Raw genomic sequence first — 15,078 nt, forward strand, 5'->3', positions numbered from 1 at the left:
CCTGGGCAAATTTAAACAAGTTGGTTAAGAAAAGGCAAAGCTTTCTGAATTTGAAAACAAAGCCAAGTTTTGGTCATATGTATCCAACATTAACAATCCATATCAAAATACATAGAGACTTTGGGCTTGGCGAGACGGTTCTAAAAGTTTCTGATGACTATGAGGAAATGGCTGAGGTTTCCACATTTCTTCACAGCCTCACCTGGAAATGTGGCAGCCGCACTCAAGGAGGAAGTCTGTCAGTGGCCCTGGCTCTACTGGGATAAATATCAAGGAAACCAAAATGGCCGAGAGGTCTTTCATGGATGCTTATTTGCTTGGCAACCCTGGCCCACTTTAGGCCTGGTGTGCGACAGACTTCCTTACTTTGGCTACAAGGTCCAGGAATTTATTTAATTGCACAGACACTTACTCACGAGGAAAGCTCCAAACCTTTCTGTGCTGGGCTCGCCCCTGCATGGCTGGTTTCTGTTCTTATTTGTTTTGTGAATGGAGGCATTTGGGCAGGGCCATTATGTAGTGGCTGACCGATGCCCAAGGGAGGGGCCTGTGTGCTGGACGGGGTTATTTGCCGGGCTTCCCGGCTGCTGCTGACTCAGAATCAGGCCTCAGACTCTTCAAACAGGCTGAAATGTTGTCGTAACCAAAGCCTTTTCCATGGCAAAGTCTCCAAAGCGCTGGCAGCTTAATGAGAGCAGTGAAGCATCCATTCCCCACCCGTCTGTCTGGGACCTGTTTATCCAATGGTTTGTCCTGTTGGGAAGGGACACCACAGGGTCATTTGTCATTGCTGGCTGTCTGGCGCAGCGGAAGAAGCAGCAGATGTATTTTTAAATCCAAATAAATTCCTTCTGTGCACCTGTCTGTGTGTACATGTGTGTGTGCCTGCGGACACGCTCATCTGTTGTGGATTCCCCTTGGTTTTAATCTTTGCACATTTCCATGTATATACCCATTACATGTTTATTGAAATGCCTTTGATATTGTCAGTACTGACTCAGACTGTGTAATCCACCTTGAGTCTCAGTGAGAAAGGCAGACTATATATAAATAAATAAAATAAATAAAAGGGGCTGTTTGTTCTATGCTATTGTCTGGCATGGCTCTCATGTGCAGAAAAATGGGGGGGGGGTGTTAAGGACCTGAGGAAGTAGAATGGACTGAAGAGCATCATGTTAGACTGCACGTAGTTAAATTCAGTTTTGAACGTTCCTTTGCATTAAACACAAAAAAAACCTTGCAAGATGAAAACTAGCAGAAGTTGCTTGCTGTGCTGGTTTTCTATCTTCTGTTGACTTTTTAACATTCCTGGAGTGTTCCAAAATATGATCCTCCATGATTCCTCCACCTGCAGTGTGATGTGGTACAGTCCATTCCATCACCGCATACCCAACTCACTATTCTACATGTGTGAATGAGACCCTATTGGCCTGGGACTAGGGAAGGAAGGGAAGATCCTAATTCACATGGCCCATTGGCACAGGAATGCTTCAGCTTCACAAAGGTACAAGATATCTTAGCCAGAGATCTGCTCCCTGAAAAGAGCAAGAGTCCAATAGCACCTATAAGACTAACAAAATTTGTGGTAGGGTATTTTGTTAGTCTTATAGGTGCTACTGGATTATTGCTCTTTTCTACTGCTACAGACAGACTAACATGGCTACCTATCTTGACGTGCTCCCTGAAAGGCAGAGCATTTTATGCCAGGCAGGTGAAGGATTTAATTGCAGCTGGGCATTGAGCATGTACAAAGTGCTTTTCATTTATCTGAAAATATGAAGCTGCCTTGTACCAAGTCAGACCGCTGTCTCCTTTGACTGGCAGAGTTTCTCTAGGGTCTCCAGCAGAGAAGGTATGCTGGGATGCAATTAATGTTTTTTTACTCAGATTGGTCTTAATAAAAGCTTTTACCTGGCTGCCAACTTTTTTTAGACCAAGAAAGTCAATTCCTGACACCAGCTACTTTCCTTAACTAGAGGTGCCTGCAATTGTACCTGGAACCTACGTGCAAAGAAGGCGCTCTTGACATGAGCCTTGCAGGACAAAACTGGATGTCATGGCATCCGCTTGAAATAGTGTCCACAGTGAGGGAGAGACCATTCCTCTCTAATACGGTGTTGCCATCCACTGGTCAGATGATGTCTAGTTGGACCTTCACTGCTGGGTGATCATAGCTAAGAAGGACAGATCTCAGACTGAGGAAGAGCTTCCTGACAGCCGGTGCTATCTTAGAAATAACATCTTGCTTGGCTGGGTGCAGCAGTGGGTGGGCTATAAGAGGACTGGCTGACTTGGCTTGGGAATCTCTCTTGTGCCTCCTACGTTAACTCTTTCTCTCCCTTTCCCACAGTGGTTTGCCCTCTGCCTTGCATGAATGGCGGCCAGTGCACATCTGGGAATCACTGCCTCTGCCCACCAGAATTCACAGGTCGCTTCTGCCAGGTGCCAGCAGGTCGGCAAGGCCAAGGGCAGCAGGCTCGGGTCTCCAGTGAGGGCCTCCCCATGGAGACGGGTTCCAGCAAACATGCCATCTATGCAGTCCAGCTCATCTCTGACAGCCACGGTGACTCACCCTCTGGGCCTGGCTCGAAGGGCACCATCAGCCACTCCACCTTCATGGTGCCTTTGGGACCCAGCCAGCATTCCTCAGAAGGTATCTCAGTAGAGAAGCTTGAGGAAGTGGGGGGTGGGGTGGGGGCGGGATGGATTTTGTAGAAGTGGGCCATATGCCAAGACTTAGTTCTGGGAACTTGTGGAGAAATGTGAGTCTCTGAGCATGCACAGAGTGCATTTCAGTTCTCAGCAGCAGTGCTCAGTTTCTCAGCAGAGAGGTCTTGGTGCTGCTCTGAACTGCCTGGGAGTCCAATTTCCAAATTTTATAGGAATAGTTGTAATGAATAGCAAGAAGAATGGTGAATGCTCAAAGAAGGGTGAACTTTTGAGCATATACGTGACCGTAACTTCTCACTACCACCTCCCATCCCCACCCTCCTTTAGGCGAAAGGAAGAGATCTTCCAAATCAGTCAGGATAATTTACAGGCAGAATTAAACCCTGTTACTTTTCATTTTAGAAAACAGCTCTTGATCCTGGAGTTGCCATGTTAATAATAGTTTTATTACCCAAATGTCAGCAGCACCCTCTTGTGGTGCAACCCTAGCACTGCACTGGGGCTTGATATAAGCCAGAACAGAGTCCTGGGATCAAACTGTGGACAGTAAGAAGCAAGCAAGAGTGCAAATGGGATGTATGCTATGTTTGTTTGCCTTTACCACTTAATAGCTGGCATGAGGCTGAAGTTAATTCCCAGTTCCTTATTTGCTGTTCCTAGTTGCTTATTCATCAATCCAGCCTCCACTGTCGAAGATACTTTAAAAGCTCTTCACTCCAAAGCGAGCATCCCAAGACTCAGGGGACTCTGCTATGCAAGGGGGCCTCTGCCATTCCCTGATCCAAAGCCTGGTTTTAGCGCTGACTGCTCCAAAGTTGGGGTGCCCCCAGGAGAAATGAAGTTTAGGAAACTGGAAGCAGACACACCCCAGCAAGTGATTGGACTGCCCTGCAACATACACCCCAAACTTTGGGGACTGTGCCCTGCGTAGATCCAAAGCCTGGTTTTGGGGCTAAGGGTTCCCCATCGGGTGCCCTCTTCATCCTCCTGGGGCATTTAGAATTAGGGGCCAGGGCTTGCAGATGGGAAGGGGGGGGCTCTCTCTTGGCTCATATTTTTGTCCCCCAGTTCAGGTACACCAGCCCCTGGTCAATGTCCGTGTGCATCACCCGCCAGATGCCTCAGTGCAAGTCCACCGGATCGACAGCCTCAGCTCAGAGAATAGTGGGCCAGGGAGCCAGCAGCACTTGATTCAGCACCCGGCCCCCAAGCCCGCCTATACCCGGCCTCCCACTCAGAAGCCTTTGGGGCGCTGCTTTCAGGAGACGTTGCCCAAGCAGCTGGTGAGTGGGATTGTGGCATTGCGAGGGGCGAATAGCTAAGGGGGGAAGAAGGAGGGGAAAGTGGCTGATATAACTGATCCGGAGTTTGGAGCTGCTTTTGTGGGGAGGGGGGTAGCTACACAGCTTGGAACTGCTTAGTTTTGGAGCAATGTGGCCGTTTATACAATTATAAATAAGGCGGCGAGTATGAAAGGAGGGACGTTTCTGTTTCTTGCAGTGCTGAAATTTGGGGGACATTCAAGAAATTCACAGTGGGAGAAGTTCAGTTGTTTCTGGAGTGCCCTGCTTGTGAGCTTCATGGCTGGGCACATTTGGCCGACTATTGTCTGGGGAGAAAGTGGCGGGCTAAGAATATCCTTTAGTCCAACACGGCAAGGCAGTACCCAGATGGGAGGAGAAACCGTTGCAAGTACAAGAAGGCAGCTGCTCCATTTGCTAAGCATGTGTTTTTAAAAGTGTTATTGAGAGCTAGAAACTTTTAAAGTGCAAAACCAAATCAGCCCCCCCCCCCCGGTTTCTAACCGCACTTTTTGCACATGATGCAGAGGCTGGTGGAAGTGGGGTTGGGACGCCTGTGGGCTGCAAGTGTTTGGAATGGGTGAAAATCTCTCTAATCTTTTCTTTTGCTCTTCCTGTTGGGTTCGCAGTGTGGAAGCAACCCTCTTCCAGGCCTGACTAAGCAGGAAGACTGCTGTGGAAGCATTGGCACCTCCTGGGGGCAGAACAAGTGCCACAAATGCCCCCACTTGCAGTGTAAGTCACTTGGCATCGCCTTTCTCCTCTAAACTGTGGCACTGCTTTCCCTCCAGTCTCTTTTTATAGCTGCCCGGCTCCTTCCACTGGTTTCACCCATGTCAGCTACCCGCACTGCCCGTCCCCGCCATCACTCAGTACTGCTTTTCTGCCCTTATTCCTTCACACACTGTCTTGCGTTGCTGGATACACACAATCAAGGGGAAAAGACAATATGGTGGGGAGGGGACTTCAGCTTATACTGGGGAGACCTGAGTTACCCCACCCTTCCTCTCCGAGCAGCTCAGGATAGTGTCCATTTATTTATTCATTTTATTAAACTTTTAGCCCACCCTCCCCACAAACGGGCTTAGAGCAGATAAAATTAAGCATTTACACATAAAAGTAAAACAACAATAAATAGCTAAAAGCCATCAACATTTCCTCATGGAAACCCTCTGAGGGAGGTTGAGAGCCAACCTACAAGTGAGGCCTGACACAGGTTGGACACTTGTCAGCTTACCTCAAGTTTTGATGGGAAATGTAGGCGTATGGCTCTCCATTTAATTGAAGTTTACAGAGCGGCAGTCTATGGGAGGGAGAACGTGCGGTCAGGAGGGGCGTGCCGGCATCGGGCTCTCGCCGGGCGCCCCCCCTTCCCCTCTGCTGGGTGTGGGGTGGGGGGTTCTGTAAACTTCAATTAAATGAAGAGCCAAGCTGCAAGACCAGGATGACTACATTTCCCATCAAAACTGGAGGTAAGCTGACAAGTGTCCAACCCGTGTCAGGCATCACTTGTAGCTTGGCTCTAAATGGCCTCTGCGTGAGTTTTTCAGGGCAAGTGGTTCCCACCTACCCCTGCCCCCCCCCACCCAATGGCAGCATTTCTTAAAGCTTCTGCACAACATCACTACACAATCCTCCACCTTCAGGTTTTCCCTTGTCTCACGATGTTTTCCCCTGAACATTGCTTTGGTAAGCTCTTTCTTGGAAGCTCATACTCAGAGCAGATTTGGTCACCAGATGGTTGGGAAGGGCAGACTTTCAGGTCTTATTGCCCACATCTGGTGCCAACCTCTCACACACCCCAAAAAACCACTGGCTTTTTTTGGCAGCTTAAAAAAAAGTTAATAGGTATATTGCTGTTAGTGTTGTAACGTCGTTGCATACCTCCTGCCAGTTTTTTAAGCTGGCAACAAAAACAAAGCAGTCCTGTTCCAGCCTCTACCCACTACGCTGGCAGCCTCACTCCTAACTAGGGTTACCCTCTTGCCTTCTTGCATGTCAGCACTTGGTCCCTCCCTCTGCATGGCTGGCAGGGCTCCCTTGGGCCTCCAGCAATGAGACCCCATTCCCAGTGACTGGAGATAAGAATATCCTCTTTGAACCAAAGGGAGCCACTGAAAATTTCCCGAGCCCTGCACCTCTATGCCAGAAGAAAGCAGCACTGGCTCAATCTCTGCTAGGGTTGCCAACCTTCAGGTGGGATCTGGAGATCTTCCAGAATTACAACTGATCTCCCGACTACAGAGATCAATTCCCCAGATAAAATGGCTGCGTTGGAAGGTGGACTCTCTGGCATTATACCCTGCTGAGGTGAGGTCCCATCTCCTCCTTTCCCCTCTCCAAACCCCCATTCTCTCCAAGCTCCACCCCGAAATGTCCAGGAATTTCCCAATGTGGAGTTGGCAACCCTGGTTTCTGCCCGTCCCACAGCTGTCGACTGTCGACTCCCCCCTGCCCATCCTGCCAGGGAAACAGCAGAGGCTTTCTTAGGAGAGTGAATCTCTTCAACTTCCACATATTTCATTGTATTCAAGAAGTGCATGGAGGTGGGTGGGGGTGGGGGTGGGGGAGAAATCCATTTGCTCTCCGTGTCGGCTCTGCCAACAGAGTCCCTATGGAGCCAGCGGTGGAGGAATGGGGCCAGAACGTCAGTCCGAGCCCTCACCCCTACCTGAGCCCTGGCTTAATGGATTTTCCAGTTCATGCAATCGCCATGCAAGAGGCCGAGCTGTTTGTGTTGGCTGTCGCCTGGAATGTGCTCAGTCAACCCCAGCCCTTCCCTTCTCCCCTCCGCCCCTGCAGTGGGCAGGCCTTCCCCTTGCTTTGGTGCTTCAGTTGCCCAAGGCAGCTTGTGGGTTAACTCCACTCCCCACAAAGAATGTAGTGTTTAGAGATGATGTCAAAAGACGGGAAGGATGACAGAGGCATGCAGAATGTTTCCAGGGCTCACATGTCACTTCTGTCATGGGCACCACTGACTCTGTTATTGTTTCCACCGGAACATTTCTGGCACATGGCCCTTGGAAATGCACAAGTATGCACTTGTCAAGCTCTCTGCTCCCCATTCATTTCAGTGGTTGTGCAGCAGGGAGGTTTTTTTCAAGAACCAGAGTTGTGTGTGTGGGCTCACTAGACTATACTGGAGGAGCGGTAGAGCACGGCAGCCCGAGCCGCATCCCACCCATCACCAAGCTTTTTGTGGGGCCTTCGCCCTGCCAAATCATCTCAGCTGACACCCCCACCCTTTTTTTCCAGGGCTGCAGTTTTCTGGCTTTCTCTGTCTCTCTTTTTCTTTTCTCCTTTTCCCCATCCACTGGTGTTTCCCATCAAAGGAGACAGCCCGGTTGGTTTATCCTTTTGGAAAACTGCAATCACAACTCTTTCCCTCTTCCTGGGAAAAACTGGTCCCCACCTACCCACCGTGTGTGCCCTCCCTCTTTTCCCCAAAGTTCAGCTGGTGGTGGGTGAGGTTGGCAGTGTCTTCCCTCTTCCTCTGGCATCCAATTTGGGGCTCATAACTCTGCCTCCATCCTAGGGAAAAACAAATGTGGGTCTTTCAAGGCCCCATTTCCCTTCCAGAACAGAGAGGAAGAGAGAGTAGTATGTATGGGGAGGGATGGGTGGAAGAAGGTTAATAATCACATCCATAGATGGTAAAATCTCTGGGCAGAGATGTCACTGCTCCTGTATGGCACCTAGCACACCGTGTGGGTGTTCAGTTTTGCCAAAGGCCCAGCCCTTAAAGTGGCTCAGCTGAAAGCTCCATTAGAAATCTCTCTCTGTGTGATTTTTCAAATGCATGTGTTTTCTCTCTTTCAGACTTAGGGGTGCAAAAGACAGGCCCAATCCGTGGGGAGATGGGGAGCGACTGCCCACAGGGGTACAAGCGACTGAACAGCAGCCACTGCCAAGGTACCAAAGGGAGCAAGTCTATGACTCTATTGGGGTGGGCTGGGGGAATTGACCCTGCTCTCATGAGAACTCTTTGCTTCAGACTGTGGAGTTATGAGCCAGTTTAGTCTAAATGATGCAGCAAAATGTAAAGGCTTAGACCTGGGTTCAAATCCTGCATCCAGCCATGGACACTCGGGTTGGCCTTGGGGACTCAGTTTGCCGTCTGTGAATTGGACATAACAACAGGTCTGTCCCGAGAGATTTTGGTGCCTGAGGCAGAACAGCATGCTTCCACATGGTAATTGACATGGGGCCCAATCCTTTCCTGTGTAAGTCCCAATGAAGTGAAGGGAACATACATTCATCAGCGGATGCATGTAGATGGTTGTGGACAAAGGAAGCTGAAGTTGGGCTCCTGTCTCTTCCTCAGTTCCTCTTGCCCTTCTACAAGTCATGCACCTCTCTTTTTCCTGCAGACATCAATGAGTGTGCCATGCAAGGGGTGTGCCAGGGTGGCGAGTGCTTGAACACCCAAGGGAGCTTCCGCTGCGCATGCAAGCCAGGACAGGTGTTGGGGCCTTCGCGTACCCATTGTGTGCGTATGTATCTTGACTGGAGGGAATCTCTCTGAGCCCCCTCCTCCCAAACTCAGCTTCCCAGCATTTGTTTTGGAAATTCATATGCCACCTGCTCGAAGTGGCTCACAATGGGACAACAATACAATGAAATAATTTTTTAAAAAATAATAAACATCAAGCACCCTAAACTGATTTCTACAGATGGAATCCCCTTAGAGAAGCCTGGGCAAATAAACGTTTTAGCTTGGAACCTAAAAGCAATGGTAAGATAGGCGCCAGGTGAATCTCAACAGGGGTGGGCGTTCCAAAGTGCCACCGCTGAAAAATCTCTTGCCTCTGGTGGCTTGTAGTCCTCTGGAACATGTAAAGCTTCTGCATTCTGTGCAGTGCCTTGAAGGCTCTTGGCACTGAACAAATGTTAGTCTTGGCAGCAGCCTTGTCACTGTTGCAATGGGTGGAGTGGAACAGTCGTAGCATCAGAGATGGGGGGAGAGACAGGGTCAGGCCTGAGCCAGTGCAAATACTTGAGGGTCTTTTTGTGCCATGCCATGACACCAGTCCTTGTCTGAGTGCTATGCTTCGATTGCTCAGTGGTCATAAACACCTTGCACATGGACAGAGTCCCTTCCGCCTCTCTTCTTTCACATAGTCCAAGATAGTATGCTGTGCCTGAGGGCACAGTTGGTCAGCAGGTAGCCTGATGCTTCCTTTCTAAATCAAACCCTCATCTGGTGTCTTAAGAATGGAATCAGAGGCCAGGGTTTGTTTTCTTGAGGTGGAAGGGAGGCTAGAATGGAGTCCTGCAATGCTCTGACCTCCCTCTCTTTCTCTGGGGGAGGGACAGCGGAGAAAGCCGGGGAGAAGAGTTCGTGTTACCGTCTGGTGAGCTCTGATCACCAGTGCCAGCACCCGCTGTCCACCAAACTCACCCGCATGACCTGCTGCTGCAGCGTGGGCAAGGCCTGGGGGGCCCGCTGTGAGCGCTGCCCAGCTGATGGGACTGGTAAGTGGGAGCAGCGGAAGTGGCAACGCCAGGATCTCAGTCGAGATGCCTGTCCCTTCGCCCGTTACCTCCTGTGTTTTGCCAAGCCTGGATTAGCCCCTTCCCATTTCTCTCCCCCCCCCCCCCCCCGATCATTTAATACCTGTAGCCAGCACTTAGCATGCTTCTGGCACTAGAGAAGCTTGCAACTACTTGCAGCGAATGTGCAACTGGGTGCTTCTTTTTATGGGGAAGCTCATGCCTCTCTCTCCACCCGGGCAGCTGCTTTCAGAGAGATCTGCCCTGCGGGAAAAGGCTACCACATCCTGACTTCACACCAAACTCTGACCATCCAAGGAGAGAGCGAATTCACACTCCAGATTCACCCGGAGGGCACCACTGACTTGCAGCAGCAGCCCCGCATAGAGCTTCCCACCTATCCGCCTGTCGGGAGTGACTCGCAGGAGCCAGGTCAGTGGGCAGGAGCAAGGGATTGCCAGGGGAAGAGGAAAAGCCCAAGAGGTGGAAGGGCCCTGCTTTGCATGCAGAAGGTCCCAGGTTCAATCCCCGGCATTTCCCCTAAAATTGCAAGTAACAGGTGATGTTGAGGATACCTATTGGAGACCTTTATTTATTTAATTAATTTATGTCCCGCCCTCCCTGCAAGCGGGCGCAGAGTCATTGCCAGTCAGAGCAGGCAGTACTGACCTTGAGAGATCAACGGTCTGACTCGGTATCAGGCATCCTCCGCTGCTCAGGATTTTCCAAGGCTCCAGATCAAGAAACCTCAGGAAGCACCACCCCTCTGCACTTCTTCAGAAATAATGCGTATGCCAAGTCCTAAAGTGCAGGCAGTGCGTAAATTAGCACACCTTATGTTGCCCTCTCAACCACCACTACCCTTATTCAGTCCACTCTCCTGCCCGTTCTGAGATTTCAGCAAAGCAGGAAGGGCCTGCCTGCATTGAAATATGTCTTTACATCTTTTAAAAAAGTAAATCCGGAAGCCAACTTCTGGGCTAAAGATGATGCTTGGCTGGACTCACGGCATGCTTACAAGGGCTCTGACTGGGGCCTTTGGCACATGCGCTATGATTCTGCACGCATACAGAAGCAGTGCAGGGCAGGCAAGCAAGTCCAGTCTGCTGACAACCTGGGGACTCACTTTCAAAAGAGAGGAAGGGGCCTGGGTGGGAAGATATACCAGAGCGGTTGTGGGCAAGGACTCCAGATTGGTGTCCAGGCAGGGGGAGAAAGTGGACAAGTGTCTGAGTCACGAATCTTGAGGTTGCAACCTGGTGGGACAACAATGTAGAATAGAAATTCCAGTCTAGAGTGGCCTGCTGTGAACATAGATGAAGCTGCCTTATGGTGAGTTAGATACTTTGATCTCTCAAGGTTAGTATTATCTACTCTGCCTGGCAGCAACTCTCCTGGGCCCCAGATGGAAATCTTTCATATCTCACAATACCTGATTCTTTGAACCAGAGATGCCAAGGACTGAACACGGGACCTCATCTGGTGTCCTACCACTGAGCCTCGGGTGTTTGGGAGGGTATGGGGGGATCCCCAAATAATTATCAATAAAACCCTACCCAATTCCATGCCTCATATTTCTGCAGGGAGTTGATCCCCGTGTCTTGTTTTCAGAAGCTCTAACCTCTTCTTTTCCTTATGGTTTATGTCTTGCAGTCGTAACTTTAGCTGTGGTAAGTGCTGGATGAGAGGAGGAGGAAATCTGTAATAATATGAAGTGGAAATGAAGTGATCGGCTTATTAAAGAAAAATGACAGGAAACGATTGCTTGGCCAGTCTGCGGAGATAGAGGTCTACCCAGAAGTGGTTTCAGCCCCTTGGAGATTGAAGCCAGGCAGAAATATAGTGAGGTGGTGTTTGGGTGCCATTAAACATAGCAGAGATGGACAAGAGACATGAACTCGGGCCTAATTCACCAGAAAGTTACCCTGTAGAATTCAAGTGAAATGGGAGCTGAGCAAGAAAACTGCTCTTCTCCCTCCGGGGTGCTTGTGTAGGAGAACCTCCTGCCAGATTGGGTCCCAGCCTGATTAGCAAGACAAGGAGAGGCCATGTGATTTTTTTCCCTGCCTTGGCACCAAAATGTCTTGGGTGGGTCTTGACAGGTGAGGCCCTCTCGGAAAGCATTCCCCCTGTCACTGGGAGGGAACTGGAGAGATGGTGCTTCAGGCTAGCAATGTACAAATCCACCCCCATTTCCAGTTACCAGCCTATGGGACGACCTCCGAGGAGCAGCGAGTGGATCATATCCCGGTCAACTTTCCTACCTTCGCTCCCCGTTACCCTGGTGAGTCATCGAGAATTGGTGTGAGGGCCTTGGGTTGGAAACCGTGCCTGGATGCGGCAGCATCCGGTGCTGGGAGGGGGAGTGGTTTGGAAGCCTCCAGGGCCTGGTTCTCAGGCAGAGGCTCCACTTTGACTTGCAGAGGTGATCGCTAAGCCTACGATGGCAGTGCTGGTGAAGTATGAGGAGGAAGAGAAGAACAGGAGCACGATGGACATCGCTCCCACGCAGGTGACAGGTGAGGCCCGAGGCAGTGCCACCTCACAGCCTCTTTCTGGGATCAGCCACAGTCATCCCCTCTTTGCTTCTCTCAGGCCTTTGAACTTGAAGCTCTTACGTCACAGAGCCTCCTGTGGAGACGTAAACAGTCAACTGAACATGGGGATGAAGGGGGGAGGCCTAGTCTGAAGGGCCTTCCAGTTGAGTTTTGCACTTGTGTCTTGGTTGTGTTTGTTTTCCTGTCGCTCTGTCTTTCTCCTCAGAGATGGACATCTGCAAACTGAACCGCAACATCTGTGGCCACGGTGAATGCATCCCTGGAACCCCTTTCCATACATGCGATTGCTACCCTGGGTACCGCTTGCATCCTCAGCTCAGACACTGCGTAGGTAAGGGGCGTCTTCCCTTAAACGCACACTCCTTCCTTCTCACGCCCAAACAAGTTTTACTCACCATGCCATCCTTGTGCGTAGCCTTGGCTTGTGACTTTTAATGCTGCAACGATGCGGTAATGATCACTTCGACTGTACAATTAGGGTTCCGCTATGGGACCTGTGTTCAAAATCCAAATGTGTGTTCCCTTCTGTGTAGCAGAGGAGAAATTTTGCCCTACAACTTCAGGCTGGATGGAGTTCGGAGGACCTCTGAGCATGTGCAAAAAGTCCCTTTCCTACATTCCAGTTCCAGTAAATCCAAAAGATAGGGAATGTAACTTCCAGACAGCAGAACCACAGAACCTACCGTTATATGCACTTGTGTGGTCAAACTCTCCTTTGAAATGTACACTTGTGTGCTTAAGGTTGGACTGGAACTGGGGACATCTAGAAACAAAATGCCTCTTGGCCATAAAATTCTCTGAGCGACCATAAGCCAATTATTCTTTCTCTCGAGCCCCAACCTACCTTACAAGGTTGTTGGGAGGATAAAATGAGAGTGAAGGCAGGCCTGCCTGCCACTCTGTTATCCTTGGAGGATAAAAATGAGATAACAGCTTAATTTCTTTTGTGTTGGTAGTCATTGAACAATATTGTGCAGTACATGGTGTACTTAAAAAAAATTCAGCAAATGAAGCTGCAGTTCTATGACTCCTGGCTGTTAGGAACATGGCAACATTTCTGGCTCAAAAAACAGCATGGCGACCCCCTGATTGGAGGGCCATTAATGATTAGGGAAATGGGCGGGGGTGAATAGATACCCGAAAGTTCATTTGGCCTTGGCAAGCAACCGTATTCCTGCTCAGATTCCCTTTTCCTTTGCCAGATGTGAATGAGTGCGAGACAGAGCCCTGTGGCAGTGGGAAGGGGGTGTGCATGAACACTGGGGGTTCCTACAACTGCCACTGCAACCGGGGATACCAGCTGAAGATTCACAAGGGGGTGCGGTCCTGCATGGGTAAGTCATCCATAGGACTGGGCGAGGGTTGTGGTGAGGGGGAGCAACATACCAGGGGGTGAGGGGACACACTGAACCTGCCTTCCCACTCTGCGCTGTCTTCTCTCCCCTGTCCAGATATCGATGAATGTGCCAAGCCCAATATCTGCGGGGACCGAGGCTCCTGCATCAATTTCCCAGGACACTACAAGTGCGATTGCCACCCAGGCTACCGGCTGAAGTCCTCCCGCCAGCTTCTCTGTGAAGGTACAGGGCTGGCGATGGAGGCCTCCTTGGGAGGTGGTGGGATCTCCATCTTTGGAGGTTATTAAGCAAAGGCTAGATGGCCATCTGACAGCAATGCTGATTTTGTGAACCTGGGCAGATCATGAGAGGGAGGGCAGGAAGGGTTACATCAGTGCTTAGTTCTCGTTCCCCTTTCTTCCATGTTCAGGGTAATGCCGATTGCCACTTTGGGATCATGAAGCAATTTTCCCCAGGCCAGTTTGGCTAGGGATCCTGATGGTGTTTTGCCACCTTCTGGGCAGGTCACAGGGTATGTGTGTGTGTGGGGGGGGGCATATTTGTGCATTTCCTGCATTATGCAGGGGGTTGGACTAGATGACCCTGGAGGTACCTTCCAACCCTATAATTCTATGAGAGGGGTTGAGGCATCAGATCTGGGGCAGAAGCAAAGCTGAGTTCTGGAATACAGGTGAGCACCTCTGAGCGGAAGCAGTGTACTCTCACCACTGAGGAGCTAAAGCCTTGAATTAGCAGGAAGGGTATTATGCTTGCCAAACAGCTCTGTCTGCACGTACTGCAAAATCCCCCAGTCTTGTATTAAGGAAATACTGATTTAGGAGTTTAAAATACAGAACACGAGCTTTTGAGTTACACAGAATTCCTCTTCATATGGAAGACTGAAGAAAATAAAGGGGTGAAGGTTTCTCTGCCAGGGCAGGGTATACACTTGGTTCTTGTGTGACTGCAGAATTTTCACTCTCCAGTTGGAAACTGTGGCTTGATTTGGGCTACAAAGAGGCTGTAGAAGTCCAACCGGAAAAAAGGGTCTCATGTGTCTTGAAAGCTTGCATCTTGTACACTATCTGGCCCAAATGCTGGAATAGGCGTGTTGTGGAGCCAGTGCAGTTCTCCAGCCATTTCCCAACATTGCTAATTTTTCTTTGTTTTGTTTTCCCCTTTTCATTACCATCATTTCTTTTGTAGACATCGATGAGTGCCTTGACCCCGGGACATGCCCTGACGGGAGATGTGAAAACAGGCCCGGCAGTTACAAATGCACCCCCTGCCAGCCAGGCTTCCGTGGCCAAAATGGGGTGTGTCATGGTAAGAGATCAGTTGTGGACCCCATCCCAGGGCTCACTTTAGTCCAAATTTTCCATGGCTGAGGTCTGGAGCTCATTTTCAATGGCAGGATCGTGTCCCTGAACCTGTAAAATGAAAACAAACAACGAAGTGGCCTTGGTTATACAAAGAGGCCTTTCCTTGACCACTGAGTGACCACAACCAACCTCCACAGATCAGGACCCGGAGGCAAGAGTTTCCAGATCAGAATCGAATAAACCTTCCTCCCCAGTGTCTCTCCATTTAGAGCTTGGCCAGTGCTCTGGCCATTATACACCATTATTATTTCCAGTGCTGGTTGCAGATTCTTGGCTGGTTGAAAGACACTCAACCCACCTACACGTTTTGCCATTAGTGTACATACACTCTCCCTCG

General features: G+C 50.0%; 1 protein-coding gene across 1 annotated transcript in view; it reads left to right on the plus strand.

Moving 5' to 3' along the window:
* Positions 1–15,078, plus strand: part of LTBP3 (latent transforming growth factor beta binding protein 3) — a 40,232-nt gene that overhangs the window by 10,443 nt on the left and 14,711 nt on the right. Inside the window, exons 2-15 of the mRNA XM_054990543.1 lie at positions 2,351–2,653; positions 3,739–3,953; positions 4,601–4,706; positions 7,791–7,883; positions 8,342–8,464; positions 9,288–9,446; positions 9,708–9,896; positions 11,118–11,134; positions 11,664–11,748; positions 11,888–11,983; positions 12,228–12,353; positions 13,225–13,356; positions 13,474–13,602; positions 14,566–14,685. Of these exons, the coding sequence (XP_054846518.1) occupies positions 2,351–2,653; positions 3,739–3,953; positions 4,601–4,706; positions 7,791–7,883; positions 8,342–8,464; positions 9,288–9,446; positions 9,708–9,896; positions 11,118–11,134; positions 11,664–11,748; positions 11,888–11,983; positions 12,228–12,353; positions 13,225–13,356; positions 13,474–13,602; positions 14,566–14,685 (1,893 nt within the window). The remainder of the gene's footprint in view (positions 1–2,350; positions 2,654–3,738; positions 3,954–4,600; positions 4,707–7,790; positions 7,884–8,341; positions 8,465–9,287; positions 9,447–9,707; positions 9,897–11,117; positions 11,135–11,663; positions 11,749–11,887; positions 11,984–12,227; positions 12,354–13,224; positions 13,357–13,473; positions 13,603–14,565; positions 14,686–15,078) is intronic.

The sequence above is a fragment of the Eublepharis macularius genome, chromosome 1 (assembly GCF_028583425.1).
Source record: "Eublepharis macularius isolate TG4126 chromosome 1, MPM_Emac_v1.0, whole genome shotgun sequence".
NCBI classification, from domain to species: Eukaryota; Metazoa; Chordata; class Lepidosauria; order Squamata; family Eublepharidae; genus Eublepharis; species Eublepharis macularius.